This window comes from Ornithorhynchus anatinus, chromosome 21 (assembly GCF_004115215.2).
Source record: "Ornithorhynchus anatinus isolate Pmale09 chromosome 21, mOrnAna1.pri.v4, whole genome shotgun sequence".
NCBI lineage: Eukaryota > Metazoa > Chordata > Mammalia > Monotremata > Ornithorhynchidae > Ornithorhynchus > Ornithorhynchus anatinus.
Genome location: NC_041748.1, coordinates 21,309,797 through 21,329,036, shown reverse-complemented (window position 1 = coordinate 21,329,036; position 19,240 = coordinate 21,309,797). Strand labels below are relative to the sequence as shown.

At 50.6% G+C, this 19,240-nt stretch overlaps 1 protein-coding gene across 3 annotated transcripts in view; it reads right to left on the bottom strand.

Annotated features, from left to right (window-relative positions):
* GIT2 (GIT ArfGAP 2) overlaps positions 1-19,240 on the bottom strand; it is a 59,965-nt gene that overhangs the window by 29,712 nt on the left and 11,013 nt on the right. For 2 of the 3 annotated variants that reach the window (XM_029048913.1, XM_029048914.1), the window contains exons 4-9: positions 17,410-17,515; positions 15,347-15,433; positions 15,056-15,186; positions 11,191-11,285; positions 9,613-9,658; positions 7,260-7,262 (exon numbers count right to left, since the gene is read on the bottom strand). In XM_029048913.1, coding sequence (XP_028904746.1) covers positions 7,260-7,262; positions 9,613-9,658; positions 11,191-11,285; positions 15,056-15,186; positions 15,347-15,433; positions 17,410-17,515 — 468 coding nt within the window. Of the gene's footprint in view, positions 1-3,439; positions 3,538-4,409; positions 4,483-7,259; positions 7,263-7,637; positions 7,687-9,612; positions 9,659-11,190; positions 11,286-15,055; positions 15,187-15,346; positions 15,434-17,409; positions 17,516-19,240 lie in introns of all 3 variants that reach the window. The other variant, XM_029048915.1, reaches the window with a different exon arrangement.

Here is a 19,240-nt window from a genome sequence, read left to right as displayed (position 1 = left end):
AATGAATGACCTCAGACCACTTCACGGTTACTAATGCCTCAGTGATGGGCCAGTGGTTGCCCATCCACCTCCGCATCAGACAGAAACTCCTCATCATCAGCTTTAAAGCCCTCAATCCCCTCGCCCCCTCCTACCTCGCCTCCCTGCCCTCCTACTCCACACCGGCCGCACATTACATTCCGCTCTCTAATCCTACCCCCTGTCTATCTTGTCTATCTCATCACCAACCTGTCATCCGCGTCCTTCCTCTGGCCCCGAATGCCCTCCCTCTTCATTTCAACAGACAATGACTCTCCCCACCTTCAAAATCTTATTCAAGGCCCAGCTCCCCCTCCTTTCCTCTTCCCCCCACTCCCTTCTCTGCATTGCCCTGACCCACTCCCTTATCTTTATTACATTTAAGCGCTCACTATATGTACAAGAACTGTCCTAAGGCTGGGTGGATACAGATATATCAGATTAGACCGAGTCCCTGTCCCACAGTCCCCCTACCCCCGCAGTGCTGTGTCCATATCTGTAATTTTATATTTTCTATTAATGTCTGTCTCTCCCTCTATACTGTCAGCTCACCGTGGCCAGGGAATCTGTTACCTAGTTACATGTACTCTTCCAAGCGCTTAGGTACAGTGCTTTACACATAGCGGGCACTCAATGAAAACGTTTGAGCCAGGAGAGCAGTTCTGTTTAATCTCTGCAGCGTGGCAGTTTGGGCCTTACCTTTAGAGCCTAAGCTGGTGTTTCCTCGCTGTCTCCTCTTGGCGTCACTCAGAATGTCGGTGACCAGGGTGGCGAATTCGTGAGCGTTGAACCGGGCTAGTTTTCTGTCTTCCCTGAGAGATGCAGGAAAGTTGGGTGAGCAGATTTCCGGCAGGAGTCTACGATCCAGCCGAGAAGCAGGGTGGCCTAGTGGCTAGAGCTCAGGCCTGGCCGTCAGTCACTTCTGTCTACTGGGTGACCTTGGGCAAGTCACTCACTTCTCTGGGCCTCAGTTACCTCATGTGCCAAAATGGGATTAAAACTGGGAGCCCCGTGTAGGTCGCGGGCCGGATTATCTTTTATCCACCCTGGTGCACAGAACAGTGCCTGGCACATAGTAAGCGTTTAACAAATGCCATTAAAAAAACCCCAAACAAACCAAAACAAAACAAGTGCTTTGAAAGGCATTTATCGAAGTATATTCCTTACAAATTGTGGTAAAGTTGTACTTGCTTAGAGGGATAATAGCTCGTTCGTAAGGAAACCTCTCAGAGCCGCTAAGATTAGCCTTCTATCACACGCATTTATTTTTTGCACATAAAAGCCAAACGGCACCAGCAAATACTCCAATCACTGTATCATCTTCTTTTTTAATTTGTTCAGCACTTACTATGTGCCAGGCACTGTCCTAAGCGCTGGGGTAGACACACGTGAATCAAGTTGGACACTGTCCCCGTCTCACATAGGGCTCACAGTCTTAGTCTCCATTTTACAGCGGAGGTGACTGAGGCCCAGAGAAGGCAAATGACTTGCCCAAGGTCACCCAGCAGACAAGTGACAGAGCCGGAATGAGAACCCAGGTCTTCTGACTCTCCGGCTCTTCTGGCTGCCTCTTAAATTTTGACAAAACCCCACAGGAGAAAAGGTCCGGGCCATCAGTGAAGAGCACATATCCAGGGGAAATCAATCAATTAATTAATTGTATTTACTGAGCACTTACTAAGTGCAGAGCACTGTACTAAGCGCTTGGGAGGGTGCAATACATGGGCCTGGGAGTCAAAGGAGCTGGGCTCTAATCTCAGCCCTGCTACGTGGCACACGTGTGACCTCAACCAAGTCACTTGGACTTCTCTGGGCCTCAGTTCCTTCGTCTGTACAATGGGGATTCGATCCTGGTTCACTCAATCGTATATATTAAGCGCTTACTTGGGTGCAGAGCACGGGACTGAGCGCTTGGGAAAGTACAATATAGCAATAAAGAGAGACAATCCCTGCCCACAACAGGCTTACGGTCTAGAGGGGAGGGAGAGACATAGAGAAGCAGCGTGGCTCAGTGGAAAGAGGCCGGGCTTGGGAGTCAGAGGTCGTGGGTCCTAACCCCAGCTCCGTCACTTGCCAGCTGTGTGACTTTGGGCAAGCCACTTAACTTCTCTGTGCCTCGGTGACCTCATCTGTAAAATGAGGATTAAGAGTGGGAGCCCCAACTGCTACAACCTGATGACCTTGTTTCTATCCCAGTGCTTAGAACAGTGCTTGACACAGAGTAAGCATTTAACAAATGCCATGATCATTATTATCATCATCAATATAAATAAATAAAACGACAGTTATGTACATAAGTGCTTTGGGCGGGGGGAGGAAGAGAGTAAAGGGAGCAAGTCAGGGTGATGCAGAAGGGAGCGGGAGATGAGGAAAAGCAGGGCTTAGTCTGGGAGGGCCTCTTGGAGGAGATGGGCCTTCAGTAAGGGTTTGAAGGGGGGGAAGAGGCATCGTCTGTGGGATTTGAGGAGGGAGGGCGTTCCAGGCCAGAAGCAGGATGTGGGTCAGGGATCGGCGGCGAGACAGGCGAGCTGGAGGCCCAGTGAGGAGGTGAGCGGCACCAGAGGAGCGGAGCGTGCGGGTGGAGAGAAGGGAGGTGAGGTAGAAGGGGGCAGAGGGATGGACGGCTTTGAAGCCGATGGTGAGGAGTTTTTGTACGATACGGAAGTGGGTAGGCAACCACTGGAGATTTTTGAGGAAGGGGATGTGTTCTCCCTCCTAAACTGTGAATCTCATGGGGGACAGGGACTGTGCTTAACCTGACTGTACGGTATCGACCGCGTTGCTTAGTACAGGCTGGCACGTAGGAAGCGCTTAACAAATACCACAGTTATTATTATCATTAGTTGACATTCAAGTTGTTTTAGGATTTGCAAACTTTCCGGTAATGTAGAGCCTGCCTTTGTTCACACTTAATTTGACATAACACTTTCACGTTAGAAATGACAGGCAGGATATCTAAAAATGGCCTTTCCCACCACACTTTTTTTTTTTTACGGTATTTGTTAAAGCTCTTACTCTGTGCCAGGCACTCTACTAAGTGATGCATTAGAGACCAGCTAATCGGATTATACAGAGTCCCTGCCCCACAGGGGGATCCCGGTCTTAATCCCCACTTTACAGACCAGTCGGGCGGCCCGGAAAAGTAAAGCGACGTGTCCAAAGTCACACCCGGCAGACAAGTGGAGGAGCCGGCATCAGAACCCAGGTCCTCCGCCTCCCAGGCCTGGACCTTATCCGCTAGGTCAAGCTGCCTCTCGATTTATAACACCAACTTACAAGAGTCAGTCGTATTTATTGAGCGCTTACTGTGTCCTTAAGGCACCGTACTGAGCCTTAGGGGAGGACATCAGAACATTCTAACGGACACACTCCTCGTCCACAACGAGCTTCCCGGCCAGAGGACCCCGCAACAGCAACTTACCTGATTTCTTGTGGACGAGTAGTCCGGGTTTACCGGAAGGAAGGGAACCACCGTTGTCTCCGTTACCAAGGTACTGTGGTTCTGGGTAGTCAGCCAAACTGTCAGAGAGAATCAATCGAACAGTCAGTGGGATTTCTTGAGCGCTTATTACGTGCAGAGCACTGGATGAAAGGGCTTGGGAGAGTGCAGTAAAGCAGAGCTAGAGATGGAATTTCATCACTGAATGAAATCGCCCTTCGACAGCAGGAGCCACCCCCTTACTCTTCACCGGAAAGCCCTCGCCGTCGGCTTTAAAGCCCTCAATCCCTCGCCCCCTCCTACCTCGCCTCGCTACTCTCCTACTCCAACCCGGGCCGCACACTTCGCTCCTCTAACGCCTCTTCCGACTGGACCTCCATCTCCTCTGCCTCAGCTCCGACCTCTCGCCCCCGTCCCGCCTCTGGCCTGGAATGCCTGCCCTCCTGACAATTCAAAGCCATATCGAAAGGCCGTCTCCTCCAAGAGGCCTTCCCTGACTAAGCCCTCCTTTCCACTTTCCCACTGCCTTCTGCGTCGCCCTGCCTCGCTCCCTTTATTCATCCCCACGGCACTTAAGTCCATACCTGTCATTTCTTTTTTTTATACTCATGTCTTTCTCCCCTTCTAGACTGTGAGCTTGTTGTGGGCAGACAATGTGTCTTTTCATTTTTATACTGTCCTCTCCCAAGCTCTTAGAAAAGTGCTCTTCACAGTAAGTGCTCAATAAGTATGACTGACCGACTGATTTAGTCCATCTCTAAATGGGCTCTAAATCCCAGTCCCAAAGCACAGGCTTTCTTTAAAACGAACGGGATGGACGAGGGCTTATTCTCTCGGCAGTTATGGCTCCTGCGTCCAGGAAAGCCTGCAGTTAAAATGGATGACTGCAAAGTCCCAGACCGCAGGCTGTCGATTCCGATTCACGATAAAGTCAGCCCTCAACAAGTCACACCTGCATCCGTTTCCCGCCGGTCGACTTCATCGTACACGTCCATGGCGAGTTCTTCAAACAGGTGGTTACTTAGCTAAAAATCAAAAAGGAAGGACAAGAGAAACACGGAGGACGATGATGAACTCGTGGGGAGTTAGCGGACATGCCGCTCACGTGAGCAGTAGCGTGGCCCAGTGGAAAGAACCTGGGCCTGGGAGTCACAGGACCCGGGTTCCAATCCCGGCTCTGCCACTCGTCTGCTCTGTGACCCTGGGCAAATCGCTTCGCTTCTCGGGGCCTCAGTTTCCTCCTCTGGAAAAAACAGGGATCTAATACCTGCTCTCCCTCCCCCTTAGACGGTGAGCCCTCTGTGGGACAAGGACTGCGGTTCTGGATTCAGAACAGTGTGTGCCACACAGTAAGGGCTTAACAAATACCATCATTATTATTATTATTTAATGAAATCCCAGTGAACGTACACATTTTGATCAAAAGCAGACGCACACCTATGAGAACCAGTATGGCCTAGCAGAAAGAGCCCGGGGCCAGGAGTCCGAAGGACTTGGGTTCTAATCCCGGCTCCACCGCCCGTCTGCTGGGTGATCTTAGGTAAATAATAATAATAATGTTGGTACTTGTTAAGCGCTTACTATGTGCAGAGCACTGTTCTAAGCGCTAGGGGAGATACAGGGTCATCAGGTTGTCCCACGTGAGGCTCACGGTCTTCATCCCCATTTTACAGATGAGGGAACTGAGGCCCAGAGAAGTGAAGTGACTTGCCCACAGTCACTCAGCTGACAAGTGGCAGAGCCGGGATTCAAACCCATGACCTCTGACTCCCAAGCCGGGGCTCTTTCCACTGAGCCACGCTGCTTCTCTATCACATCACTTCTCTGGGCCTCAGTTCCCTCATCTGTAAAATGGGGATTGAGAACATGAGCTCAGTGTGGGACAGGGACTGCGTCCAATCTGATTAGCTTGTATCTACCCCAGTGCTTAGCATAGTGCCTGGCACAGAGTAAGCGATTAACAAATTCCACAGACAACAACCTGGAGCCACCATAGCCGGCCCCAATTTTACAATACTTCTCTAATCCAGGGAGATTATGATTCAGCATTCTTCCGTGATGCCGTCGGCTGCCTCTTCTTGATTCTGGGCCTGAGCAGCAGCACAGCCTAGTGACTAGAGCCCGGGCATCAGAAGGACCTGAATTCTCCATCCCGCCTCTGCCACTTGTCTGCTGCGTGACCTCGGGCAAGTCACTTCATTTCTCTGGGCCTCAGTTTCCTCAGCGGGAAAATGGGGATTAAGATTGGGAGCCCCATGTGGGACAGCAACCCAATTTGCTTGTATCCATCCTGGTGCTTAGGACGGAGCTTGGCACGTGGTAAGCGCTTAACAAATACCACAAATCATTATTATTATGAAAGGATTTAACTTTTCCTCCAGGTAAAGGGGAGCCGTAGGAGGTACTCCTACTGTGGCTCCCACGGCTCCTTAGACCCACGCTGATGAGAAAGAAAGGTAAGAGCAGAGCCAGCCTGGGCGGAAAAAGATGGTGGGGGCAAAGGAAGGAAAGTCTACCACCTTGTAGGGAATTAGGGGATGAGCTTGGGCAGGGACAGGGAACGTATCTGCCAATTTTTTCACTCTTCATTCACTCGATCGTATTTCCTGAGTGCTTACTACCTATAAAGCACTCTACTAAGCGCTTGGGAGGGTACAATATAACAATATGACCGACCCCTTCCTTGCCCACAATGAGCTTACAGTCTAGAGGGGGAGGCAGAAAACAATAGAAATAAGTAAAATGTCAGAGCTGGGAGGAGGGATAAATAATGGGAGCAAGTCAGGGTGAGGCAGAAGGGAGTGGGAGAAGAGGAAAGGACGGTTTAGTCAGGGAAGGCCTCTTGGAGGAGGCGGGCCTTCTGTTGTATTATACTTTCCCAAGTGTTCAGTACAGTGTTCCGCCATATAGTAAGCGCTCACTAAATATCATTGATGACAGCGCTGATGAAGAGAGTTAAGAGAGAACTGGTTGGCAGCGTACGGAAGGAGCTGGGTGGATATAGTCAGGTTACGAAGACGGGGGTCCCAGTAGGATTACGACAAGCTCCTTGAGGGCGGGGTTTGTGTCTTCCAACTCTCTTGTACTCTCGCAAGTGCACAGTACAGCGCTCAGCCCACAGTAAATGGCCAGCTCCTCGAGGGCAGGGTTTGTGGCTCCCAAATCCCTTGTATTCTCTCAAGTGCATGGCACGGTGCTCGGCACAAAGTAGGTCTGCAAGTCCGTGAGGGCAGGGTTCGCGTTCTCCCAACTCTCTTGTAATGTCCTTCCTCTCCCAAGTGCAAAGAACGGTGCCCGGCACCCAAGTATATCACAAGCTCCTCGGGGAAAAGTCTGGAGGAAAAGTCAAATCCTTTCATAATAATAATGAGAATTGTGGTATTTGTTAAGCTCTGTCCTAAGCACTAGGATGGATACAAGGTTCCTGTCTCCCAACTCTCTGGTACTCTCTTACTCTCCCAAAGGCTTAGCACAGTGCTTGGCACCCAGTAGATTGTAAACTCCTCGAGGGCAGGGTTCATGTCTCCCAACTCTATTGCCTTCTCCCGTCCAAGTGCTTAGAACAGTGCTCTGCACACAGTAGACTGAAAGCTCCTTGAGGGCAGGATGGTGTCTACCCACTCTATTCTATTGCACCTTCCTAAGCATTTAGTACACTGCTCTGCTCACAGGAAGGGCTCAGTAAATAAAACTGACTGCCTAACACTCAGTGGTACTTACTGAGCACTTACTGTGTGCAGAGCACCGTACTAAGCGCTTGGGAGAGGAAGACAGAACAAAACACTCATTCCCTGACCAGAACGAGCTTACAGTCGAGAGGGGGAGACAGACACTGATAGAAATAAATAAATTACACATATGGACTTAAGTGCTGTGGGGCTTGGGCGGGGAAAGGGGATGAATTGGTGAGATTGTTGAGACAAGAGGTAAAAGAAAGAGAAGGAGCATAAAGAGAAGGGAGGGAAGGAGGAAGGGGGAAAGGAAGAGCGAGAGAGAGGCAAGGGTGGGGAAAAAAAGAAAATAGAAACCTCTATCGAATCTCGTTGAAGAATAGGTCATTCCGCTAGGATGAAATCATGCCAAGAGACACAGATTTGGTAAAACACAGGTTAGCCCGAGAAGACTATCGTAATTTCCGTATTAAAATAATACAAAAAAAAAGCTGGGGAGAGTTACTCACTGACTGAAGTTTCTTCTTAGCAGCTTTAGCCAGTTCTGACAAATCCAGGCTGCGGGGAAAAATGTTCAAAATGATAAAAATTTCACTTTTTAAGAAAATCGGCAAAACGTCATATGGTTTCTTCCGTGTCTTCCTAGCTTTTTCTGTTGTTGTTGTTGTTCATAGACTCTACATGAAGTTATCTTCCAAGTTCCCAAAGCTTTTATAGTAGAGCCACGATCGGGATTTCGGTAGTTATACGAAACCCACTAATGGGGGAACTTTGAGGAGAACTAGGTTCTAAACCCATCTCCGCCAACTGTCCGCTGTGTGACTTTGGGCGAATCCTGCACTTCTCTGGGCCTCAGTTTCCTCTTCTCTAAAATGGGGATTAAATCCTCCTCCCTCCAATTTAGATTGTGAGCCCCATATGGGACAGGGACTGGGCCCAACATGAATATCTTATATCTACCCCAGTTCTTAGAACTGTGCTTGGCACATAGTAAGTGCAAAATAATAATAATAATAGTATTTGTTAAGTGCTTACTATGTGGCAGACACTGTGCTAAGCACTGGGGTAGATATGAGATTATTGAGTCGGGTGCGGCCCCTGTCTCACATAATGCCCACAGTCTTAATCCTCATTTTACAGTTGAGGAAACTGAGGCCCAGTGAAGTGAATTGCCTGAGATCATACAGCAGATAAGTGGAAAAGCTGGAATTGGAACCCAGGTCCTTCTGACTCCCAGGCCCGGGCTCGCCGCTTCTCTTAATGCTGCTGAACAAATGTCATAATTATTAATCAGAGAATAAATCAGTAGAGTTTACTGAGTGCTTACTATGTGTAGACCACTGTACTAAGTGCTTCTTATAAGCTCATAGGGGCAGGGAAGGGGTCTACCAACTCTGCTATACTGTCCCCTCCCAAGCGCTTAGTCCAGTACTCTGCACAAAGTGAGTACTCAATAAATACCAGTGATTGATTGAGAGAGCATGAGACAACAGAATTAGCAGATTCATTCCCTGTCCATGAGAGCAGACTCTATGAGCATGTGAGGGATTTCAGTCTGAATTCGTTGTGGGCAGGGAACGTTTCTGTTTTATTGTTCTACTGTCCTCTCCCAAGTGCTTAGTACAGTGCTCTGCACCCAGTAAGCGCTCAATAAATACCACTGTTTGAGTGAATTATTTGGTTAAAAAGCCAAGTACGACATAAACTGAAATGGAGAGGGCAGCCCTAGGAAAAAAACAGTATGGTGAGCCTACGCGAAGGATGCTGGTGATGGGTGTCGATTTCTCCTAAATAGAGAAGCAGCGTGGCCTGATGGCTAGAGCCCGGGCCTGGGAGTCAGGAGGACCTGGGTTCTAATCCCGGCTCCGCCACTTAGTCTGCTGGGTGACCTCGGGTAGGTCACATCACTTCTCTATGCGTCGGTTATGGGGATTCAGACTGTGACAGGGGACGCGGGCTGTGCAAACCCGATCAGCCTGTATCTAGCCCAGTGCCTGGCACAGAGTAGGTGATTAAGAAATACCATAAAAAAACACTGTCATGATGGTTGAATCTTATTGAGCGCTCACTGTGTGCAAAGCACTGGGATAACCCTCCTAAACCAGCCGTCGTGCGACACAGAAGCAGAGAAGCTCACCTCTAGACCGTAAGCTCCTTGGGGACGGGGAGCGTGTCTATCAACTCTGCTGTACTGTCCTCTCCCTAGCGCTCAGACGATGACAGGCCGACGGCCTATTCGATCACACACCTTCGCGATGTGGAAAAGGAGGGCGGGAAATAATTCGGTTCCTAATGCAAACCCAGCCCTCCTAACGGTCAGTGACATAAGGAACTAAAATCTAGAAGTGTCTACTTACAGCCGTCTTATTCCCGATCGCGCAGCCGTAAAAGAGAAGAACGTAGGCACTTTGTTACGGTCCGACAAGGAGACACTCTAAATACAAACCGAATACATCGGGCACGTCAACAGGTGAGGGAGCGTACCTATCTGCCATCTGAGGAATGATAAAGTGCTGTCCGTTCTTGTGATCTAAAAGAGCAAGCGAGAGAAAGCTTACTTCGGTTTCTTAGAGGATTAGCCTTTGTCATCATTTGAAATCTGGGACATTCCGAAGGCCTGGCTATCTGGGCTAACCCGATCCCGAGTATTTAAGAAGGAATTCCGTCAGTGAAGCAGCAATAGAGAAGCAGTGTGGCCTAGTGGCCGGAGCCCTGGACTGGGAATCGGAAGGACCCGGGATCTCATCCCGTCTCCGCCGCCTGTCGGCTGTGTGGCCTTGGGCAAGTCGCCTCACTTCCCCGGGCCTCGGTTACCGTATCCGTAAAAGGGGGATTAAAACTGGGAGCCCAGCGTGGGGCACGGACTGTGTCCAACCTGATTAGCTTGCATCCCGCGCTTAGTACAGTGCCTGGCATATAGTAAGCGCTTAACAAATACCAAAATTATCATTAAAATGGCTCGTCCTCCAACAAGCCCCGATTAACTCCCAACAGCCCAAATTGTACAAATCAAGCAGTGGTATTTACCGAGCGCTTACGGTGTGCGGGAGTACTGTTCTGAGCACTTGGGAGGATACAGTAGAAGAGAATTAGCCAACTCGTTCCGTGTCCGTAATGGGTTTACAGTCCAGAGGGGAACCGCTACCAAACTGCTCCATCTCGGTCACGTTTCTAAGTGCCTGTCGATTGTACGCGCCTCTCCCTTGACTCGAGAGCGCTCAGTCAGCTCGCTCTCCCCTTCTTCGGTGCAAACCTCTCACACCCCATTACTTAATTATTAAGTACGAGAATATATGCGTTAAGAAACAGGCGGTTTGGCTTAGTGGAAGGAGCCCGGGCCCGGGAGTCGGAAAGATCTGGGTGCTAATCCTGGCTCTGCCACTTTTCTGCTGCGTGACCTCGGGCAAGTCAAGTTACTTCTCCGTGCCTCAGTTCCCTCATCGGTAGAACGGATATTAGGAATGGGAGCCTAATGGGGGACCGGGACCGCGTCCAACCTGATAAGCTTGTATCTACCCCAGTGCCTGGCGCGTAGTCAGGGCTTAACATATACCATTTTTTAAAAAGTCATGTACACACTCCTCTTTCCTTCCCACATCTGTAATTTCTTTTCACAAGTGTCTTCCGCTCCGGATGGCAAACTCTTAGAAATCAGGGATCGCGTCTACTATCTCTATTGTCCCTTCCCAAGCGCTCAGTACAGTGCCCCGGTCACAAATCCTACTATTAGATTACTAAATGCTGTTGCGATTATTAACAGAGACCTACCATTTTAGACAACCCGGACCGACCTTCGTTTTTTTGGTCACGTGTTTGTACCGATCACATCCAGAAGGTGAACAAAAATACTGCTGAATTTTAGTCACATCACGCCTTTTCTGAATCGAGCTGGCCGAGTGTAAAGGCAGACGGGTCTGTGGGTCCGTGTCCGTGGTACCGTGTTTGCCGTAGACCGTGTCCGACCTGATGACCTTGTGTCTACCCCAGGGCTTAGAACAGCGGTCGACATGAAGCCGGCGCTCAGTAAATACGCGAAAAACAGAACCGTGTATTTCTACTCACCTGGTTTCCTCCCACAAAGATAGAAGGCCAGCCTGTCAGTGAGTTCATACTGTATTTCTATAAGGCGCTCTGCCAGTTCATTATGGCCTCCTTGTCTACCAGAGAGAAAACAGAGCACCATTTACACCTCTTACCGTTGGCTGATTTGAAGAAAGCAGAGAATAAGAATAATAATTACTAGGTATTTATTAAGCGCTTACTATGTGCCAGGACCTGCTCTCAGGGCTGGAGTAGATACAAGATACGAGATACCCAGTCCCTGTCCCACATGGGGCTCACAGTCCCCCACTTTACAGATGGGAGAACTGAGGCATGGAGAAGTGAAGTGACTTTTCAAGGTCACAAAGCAGACGTGTGGCGGTGCAGGGATCGGACTGACTCCCAAGGCTTCTCGGGACACAGAAGTAAGATTATCAAGGCTGAAAGTCTAGAATCCCCCTCCTTCTCCTCGACCGGCAAACAGTTAAGGCCTCTGTTGTCATTCACACCTTGCGATCCCTACCATTCTCAACAGCTTTGGAAGATGTAGCTAAAGAAGTGTCGGTTTGCTGGGCACGTGGTTTGTATGTTCCGCCCAGAATCGGGGCACGAATGGGGAAGAAGCGAGGCCTAGTGGATAGAGACCGGGAGTCAGGACTTGAGTTATACTCCCGGCTCTGCTACTTGCCTGCTGTGTGACCTCGGGCAAGTCACTTGGCTTCTCTGTGCCTCAGTTCCCTCATCTGTAAAATGGGGATTGAGACTAAGTCCCATGTGGGACAGGGATCTGTGTCCGACCCGACTAGCTCGTATCTACCCCAGCGCTTACAACAGTGCCTGGCACGTGTAAGCACGTAACAAACACCACGAGCAAACAACAAGAATGAACAGAAGGAGGATGGCAGATATCTCTCTTTTGGGCCGTGCAGGGGAAGTCAGTAAAGGAGTGTGGTCTTATTTGGCCGGTTTCACTTTAGGAAAGATCTGATAAATGTCCTGGAAAGTTTCCAGTGCCTCGGTGACCATTCACTTCCCTATTTCTCTAGGTCACGTTCCGTCTTTTCTACCTACTCTCTTCTCCTATTACACCCCAGCTCGCCCTCTTCCCAAGCAAAGCTTCTAGCCGTCACGACGGTCTCCGGCCTTCTGCAGCCGCCCCCTCCCCCCTGCCTAAAGCACTTTCCTCGTGAACAGCGTGGCCTACTAGCAAGGACCCGGGCCTGGGAGCCAGGGGACCTGGGATCTCCTCCTGGCTCCTTACTTACCCGCTGGGTGATCCTGGGCCAGTCGCTTCACCTCTCGGGGCCTCAGTTCCCTCATCTGTCAAATGGGAATTCAATCCCCGTTCCTCCTCCTATGCAGACCGTGTCCCCACCCTGATTTATTCCCAGGGCTCTGTACGGTGCTTGGCACAGAGTAGGCGCTTAACAAGTACCCCAGTTACTATTCAGCTTCCTCCCATCATGGCCCTCTTAAGAGGCTGCCTCGTCCAAAGGGCCTTCCCTGATTAATCCCCTACTTTCTGGACACACATCCCATTGTGGGTAGCGAATGTGTCCGTAACTCTGTTATCCCGGGACACTGTATTCGCCCAAGCGCTTAGTGCGTGCTCGGCCCACAGGAAGCGCTCAATCAATACCACTATTTGATCGAGCCCCTTAATCGTATTAATCTATGTTGCTCACAGATGTTTCTCCAGAGATGGTATGTACTGAGTGCCTTCTACGTGCAGGGCACCGTACTACGCGATACAGGGGAGGACGACAAATCGGAATGAGCAGGGACACTCCCTGCCCGTGACGAGTTTGGATCTCCTCTCTCGGGTCGTCTTCTGTCCCTTTTGGGAGCCTGTAATCTCCTCGAGGGCGTGACCTGCACTTTTGACCTCTACAAGTGTTTCCTGTCCTAGGCCCTCAGAGGCGCCGTCGGGACATTGACAAGACAGATGAAGTCGGTCTGCAACGGCACACTATCCTGTCTGGATCAATCAATCGTCGTATTTGTTGAGCACTTACTCTGTGCAGAGCATTCCTTCATTCAATAGTATTTATCGAGCGCTTACTACGTGCAGAGCACTGTACTAAGCGCTTGGAATGGACAGATCGGCAACAGATAGAGACGGTCCCTGCCCTCTGACGGGCTTACGGTCTAATCGACGGGCTTACAGTCTAATCGAGCACTGGACTAAGCATTTGGGAGAGGACCACACCGTCGATCTTTCTTTAAGGTCCGCCTTTAGGCTCGTGCAGGGATTTTAGAAGCCTCTGCCCTCCTTTTTTGTTGTACGGTATTTGTGTGCCAGGCACTGTACTAAGCGCTGGGGTAGATATGAGCTAATCAGGTTGGACAGAGTCCATGTCCCAAATAAGGCTCACAGTCTTCACCCCCGTTTTACAGATGAGGGAACTGAGGCACAGAGAAGTGATTGCCCCCAGGTCACACAGCAACCTTATTTAATTATGTATGTATGTATGTATGTATTTGTTAAGCACTTACAATGTGCCAGGCACTGTTCTAAGCACTGGGGTCTATACAAGGTAATCAGCTTGGACTTAGTCCCTCTCCCACACAGAGCTCACAGTCTTAATCCTCCTTTTACAGTTGAGGCCCAGAGAAGTGAAGTGACTTGCCAAGGTCACACAGCAGATGAGTGGCAGAGCTGGGATTAGAACCCAGGTCCTCCTGACTCCCAGGCCCGGGCTCTCTCCGTGAGGCCACACACCACCTCCTTGCTGCCCTCCTGGAACGTGGAAAGACGGTTCTCCGACACGGTTCGGAGTTAGACTGGAGTACAAGGAGGGAGTAACTGGGGAATACCAGACTCGAGTGGCAGGAGGTCACGAGAAGAATCTGTGACGTGCTTACTCGGTGCCAAGCACTGCATCAAGCCCCGGAGTAGATACAAGACCTGATTAATTTGTACCCTCCTAGTGCTTAGTACAGTGTCTGGCACATAGCAGGCGCTTAACCAGTACCACAATTATTATTATTACCATCAGAGTGGACACTGACTAGCCGCCTAATCGTGTCTCTGCTCCGGGCTTGCTGGGCCACCCGGAACGTGTCTGCTAATTCTGTCCTACTGTCCTCTCCCAAGCGCTTAGTATAGTGTGGCTTAGTGGCTGGAGCCTGGGCCAGGAAGGCAGAAGGACCTGGGTTCTAATCCCAGCTCTGCCACATATCTGCTGTATGACCCTGGGCAAGTCGCCTCTGGGCCTCAGTTCCTTCATCTGTAAAATGGGAATGAAGACTGTGAGCCCCATGTGGGACAGGGACTGTGTGCAGCTTGATTAGCTTGTATTTATCCCAGCACTCAGACCAGTGCTTGACACATATTAAGCACTTAAACGCTATTATCATTATTACCGGTAGCGATACTCTGCACATAGCAAGCGCTAAAGAAATGCCACTGATCGATTGATCGGCTTGACCGTTTATTCCCGGGCAGAGCGAGATTACTCTTCGCCCCCTTCAAAGCCTTACTGAAGGCCCATCTCCTCCAAGAGGCCTTCCCAGACTAAGCCCTCCTTTCTTCCTCTCCCACTTCCTTCTGCGTTGCCCTGACTCGCTCCCTTTATTCATCCCCCCTTCCCAACCCCACAGCCCTTATGTCCAGATCTGTCCTTTATTTCTATTCATGTCTGTCTCCCCCTCTAGACTGTCCGCTCGTCGTGGGCAGGGAATGTGTCCGTTTATGGTTATAGCATCCTCTCTCAGGTTCTCGGTATAGTGCCCTGAATACAGTCGGACTCAATAAATTTGACCGAACGAATGAACGGCGGGCCGACAGAGACGCCGGACGAGGGTGCCACGTTCCGGACTTGCCCGCCCCACCGGCGACCGCTCCAGCGCCCGAGAGGACGGCCGTGCGTCCCCGCCCACTCGCCTCGCGTAATCGACGGGTGTCTTCCCGCTGGAGTCCTGGGTGCCCGGGTCCCCGCCGTAGACTGCCAACAGCTCCACCTGCAAAATCTGCCCCGCTTTAGAAGCCACGTGAAGTGGGGTGTTTCCTTTCTCCTGAGGGGAGGGGTTCAACGGACAGAAAACAGACACCGACAGTGAGACGGGAGGCGGGCCTGAGAGAGACGGGACGCGACGGGCGGGGGAAGGCATTTGCGCGACGCGAAGTGGGTGTGGGGCGTTTCCGTCGGAGGGATGTGGCGGCGGGCGTTCGTACAGGGTGACAAAAGTTAGCTTGAGCTCCTAAAGACAGCAATCTCAGGCACGTCTCCAGATTCCCCGTCCGCACGCTCGAATGGAGTTGCTGGAAAACAAAAGAAAAGGCCGGGATTGAGACATCCAGCTGAGGAGACTGGCCCCGGAATTGACGCTTGGCCGTTCCACCACGATCAAAGCGACTGTTCGCCTTCCTGACTGGGACGGCCAAAGAGCTTTGGGCGGAATGGGGAAGGCCAGAGAAATCTTCCACCCCATCACTACGTGCGTTTGAGGGACGTTACCACTGACATTTAGGGAAAAGCCATTTCTCTCACAGAAGCAGCGTGGCCTAGTGGATAGAGCCCGGGGCGGGGATTCGGAAGGACCCGGCTTCTAATCCTCTAAACCTATAAGCTCGCTGTGGGCAAGGAATGTGTCTCTCTATTGTTCTGTTGTACTCTCCCAAGTGCTTAGCACAGTGCCCTGCACACTATAAGCGCTCAAATACGATCGAAGGAATAATTCCGGCTCCACCGCTCCTCTGCCGCGTGACCTTGGGCGAGTCGCGTTACTCCTCTGGGCCCCGGTTCCCTCGTCGGTAAAAATGGGGACGAAGTCCGCGCGCCCCAGGTGGGAGAGGGACTGTGTCCAACCTGTTTACTCTGTCTCTACCCTAGTGCTTCGAACAGTGCCTGGGCCATAGGAAGTGCTTAACAAATACCATTAAAAAAAAAAGTGGAAATCGAAAGACTAGGTTGAGTCCCGTCACAAGGGGAAGTTCCTTGTGGGCAGGAGCTAACCCCCGTTCTCGTTTGGTTGCTCTCAAGTGCTCAGCACGACTCGAGCTCCCAGGGTCCGCTCAATAAATCGTGTCGGGACGATTACCGGGTTATGCGCCGCATCTGAGGTAGCGGGACGTAGGCCGTAATGATGGGTCGTATTTAGGGAGCGCTTACTGTGTGCACAGCACTGAGCTGAGTGCTTGGGAGAGGACGATGGAACAGAGTAATACCAAGGTCACCAACGGGGGCTTCACGTGAAGAAGCATCTCGTATGTGCACCTGAGGGGACGTTCGGGACATTTTAATGCATCTGCCGGAGTTTACAGCTCCTCCCCTCTCAAGTTAAGAGGCCTGAAACAGTGACTGTATCTTAAGTGCCCCTTTAGACTCTCTCTCTCTCTCTCTCTCTCTGGTGGAAAAAAACGAAATTCAAGTGATCGACCCACTGGCACCAAATCGTTTTTCCCGACTTGCCGACCTCGGGCAGGTCCTGTCGCTTCTCAGGGCCTCAGTTCCCTCATCTGTAAAATGGGGTTACAAATGAGACTGTGAGCCCCATGTGATACAGGGACTGTGTCCAACCCGATGAGCATGGATTTATCTCAGTGCTTAGAACAATGCTTGACACACAGTAAGTGCTTAACCATTATTATTATTGTGTTTAATGCTGGTGGCACCTGACCTTGTCTTCTCTTTTGCCTCCCCGGTTCCATGTCCAGCGAGACAGAGAGCCCAGAAAACTCAGTCTGGAACCAGAAATGTCGTATCTGGTTGGGTTTTCCATTTCCTAGATCCCCTTGGATGATCCCTGTCAGTTGAAAGACTGGAACCCGTATTCTAAACCGCCTCCCATCCTACCTTAACTCCCGATATCCCAGAGATCCCAAAGAAAAATTTCATTTCCTCCCAAAAGACTTCAACGGACGAGTGAGGCCCAGTGGAAAAAGTCCGGGCCTGGGAGACCGAGGGCCTGGGTTCTAATCCAGGCGCCGCCACCTGTCCGCTGTGTGACCTTGTGCGAGTCACTTCGCTTCTCCCTCGTCTGCAGAACGGGGAATCAATCCCTGTTCTCCCTCCTACTTAGTGAGTCCCAGGTGGGACCTGAGTAGCTTGTATCTACCCCAGCACTTAGTACAGTGTCTGACATAGAGTAAGCGCTTACAAATACCATTATTAGCAAATTCTCTTGTCTTTGAGAAAGGAGGGGGCGGTCAAGTGACGGGGTCGTTCTCAGATCAAGTACTTTTCTGCCAGGGAGGAGGAGGGGAAAAAAAAAGGGGAGAGCGATAGAGAGGCTCACCTTACTCAGGTCTTTGGAAGTAACACTGTCGTCGTCCCGACATGGCAAGTGATGAACAAATGCTAACATCTGGTACTTAGCTCTGATGAACTCTGCTTTATTGGGACTGGTAAAGAGTCAAGACAGAGAATCGCAAACGGTGTTAGTCTTCGGCGCAGTTTCTCTAAAGGAAGACCCGGGGACTGTCTCTACCTGTTACCTATTTGTCCATTCCAAGCGCTTAGTACAGTGCTCTGCACATAGTAAGCGCTCAATAAATACTATTGAATGAATGAATGAATGAAAGGGGAGCGAAATGCTTTTTCCTATAATAAGAAATCCTAGTGGGTGGATGGATATTTTCCAGGAATTCCCTGAATACAACTCAATCAATCTTTCGTCCCGGGTAAGAAAAAGAGATGGAAAATTCCAGAAACCTGTATATCTGGGTGGGTGTAGGCGTGGGGGGGTGGTCGTTGGTTATCATTAAGGAACGCTGGTCCCACTTTTTGTTGAAAGAAGCTCCCTAGAGACTGGAAGTTCGTTATGGGCAGGGAATGTGTCCACTAGTTCTGTTGTATTGTACTCTCCCAAGCGCTTAGTACAGTGCTCTGCACATAGTAAGTGCTTAATAGATACCATTGCCTGACTCAAAGCTCCTTAAAGGCAAAGATCAAGTCTATTAAGCAGCCTGGCTTTAGTGGGAAGAGTCCGGGCTTGGGAGTCAGAGGTTGTAGGCTCTAATCCCGGCTCCGCCACTTGTCGGTTGTGTGACTTTGGGCAGGTCCCTTCATCTCTCTGTGCTTCAATTACCTCATCTGTAAAATGGGGGTTAAGACTGTGAGCCCCACCTGGGACAACCCGATAACCTTGAATCTCCCCCAGCGCTTAGAACAGTGTTTGGCACATACTGGCACATAGTAAGCACTTAACAAATACCGTCATTATTATTACTATTATCTGGTCCTCTCCCAAGCAGTCAGTACCGTGCTCTGCCTCCCAGTAGGCATTCGATAAATACCACCGATCGATTAAACCGGGCATCTTTGGTGGAGAAAAGAGAACCTGGCATTTTTTTTCTTGCTTCCACTGCTGCACAGCAAGAAGGGAAGGGAATGAAAATCTCCCAGGGGCTTCCATTTCTACTTCTAACCCGTCTGTAGGTGACGGGGTGCTCTCTGCCCATTTCGCAAAGGTGGGAAACGAAGAGCAGAGAGAAGTTTGGGGGCCGGTCCGAGATCGGGGTGAGCCCCCCCCCAGCATGTTCTTTTCCAGCCAGGCTACGTTTCGGCCCATTTCTAGGACTCGTTTTGTGCTCGGGCACGACGGGGTATTTCTAGTCCATCGATCGATCGTTGGTACTTATTGAGCGCTTACTGCGGGCAGAGCACTGTACTCAGCGACCGGGAGTGTACAGTAGAATAGAGTTGGTCTTCCCGTTCCCTATTCCCCAAGGAGCTTAGAAGGGGAGAGAGACATGAAAATAAATTCCAGGTATGCACATAAGGGCTGTGGGACTGAGGGTGGGGTGAATATCAAGTGCTTAAAGTGAAGCAGCACGACCCGGTGGAGGGAGCCCGGGCCCGGGAGGCAGAAGGTCGTGGGTTCTACTCCCGGCTCTACGACCTGTCAGCTGTGTGACTTCGGGCAAGTCGCTTCACTTCTCTGGGCCTCAGTCACCTCCTCTGTAAAATGGGGGTGGTGACTGTGAGCCCCACATGGGACTGGGACTGTGGCCAACCCCATTTGCTTCTATCTACTCCGGCGCTTAGTACAGTGCCTGGCACAGAGTAAGCGCTTAACTAATACCACAGGAATGAGTATTACCCAAGTGCATGGGCGAGGCAGAAAG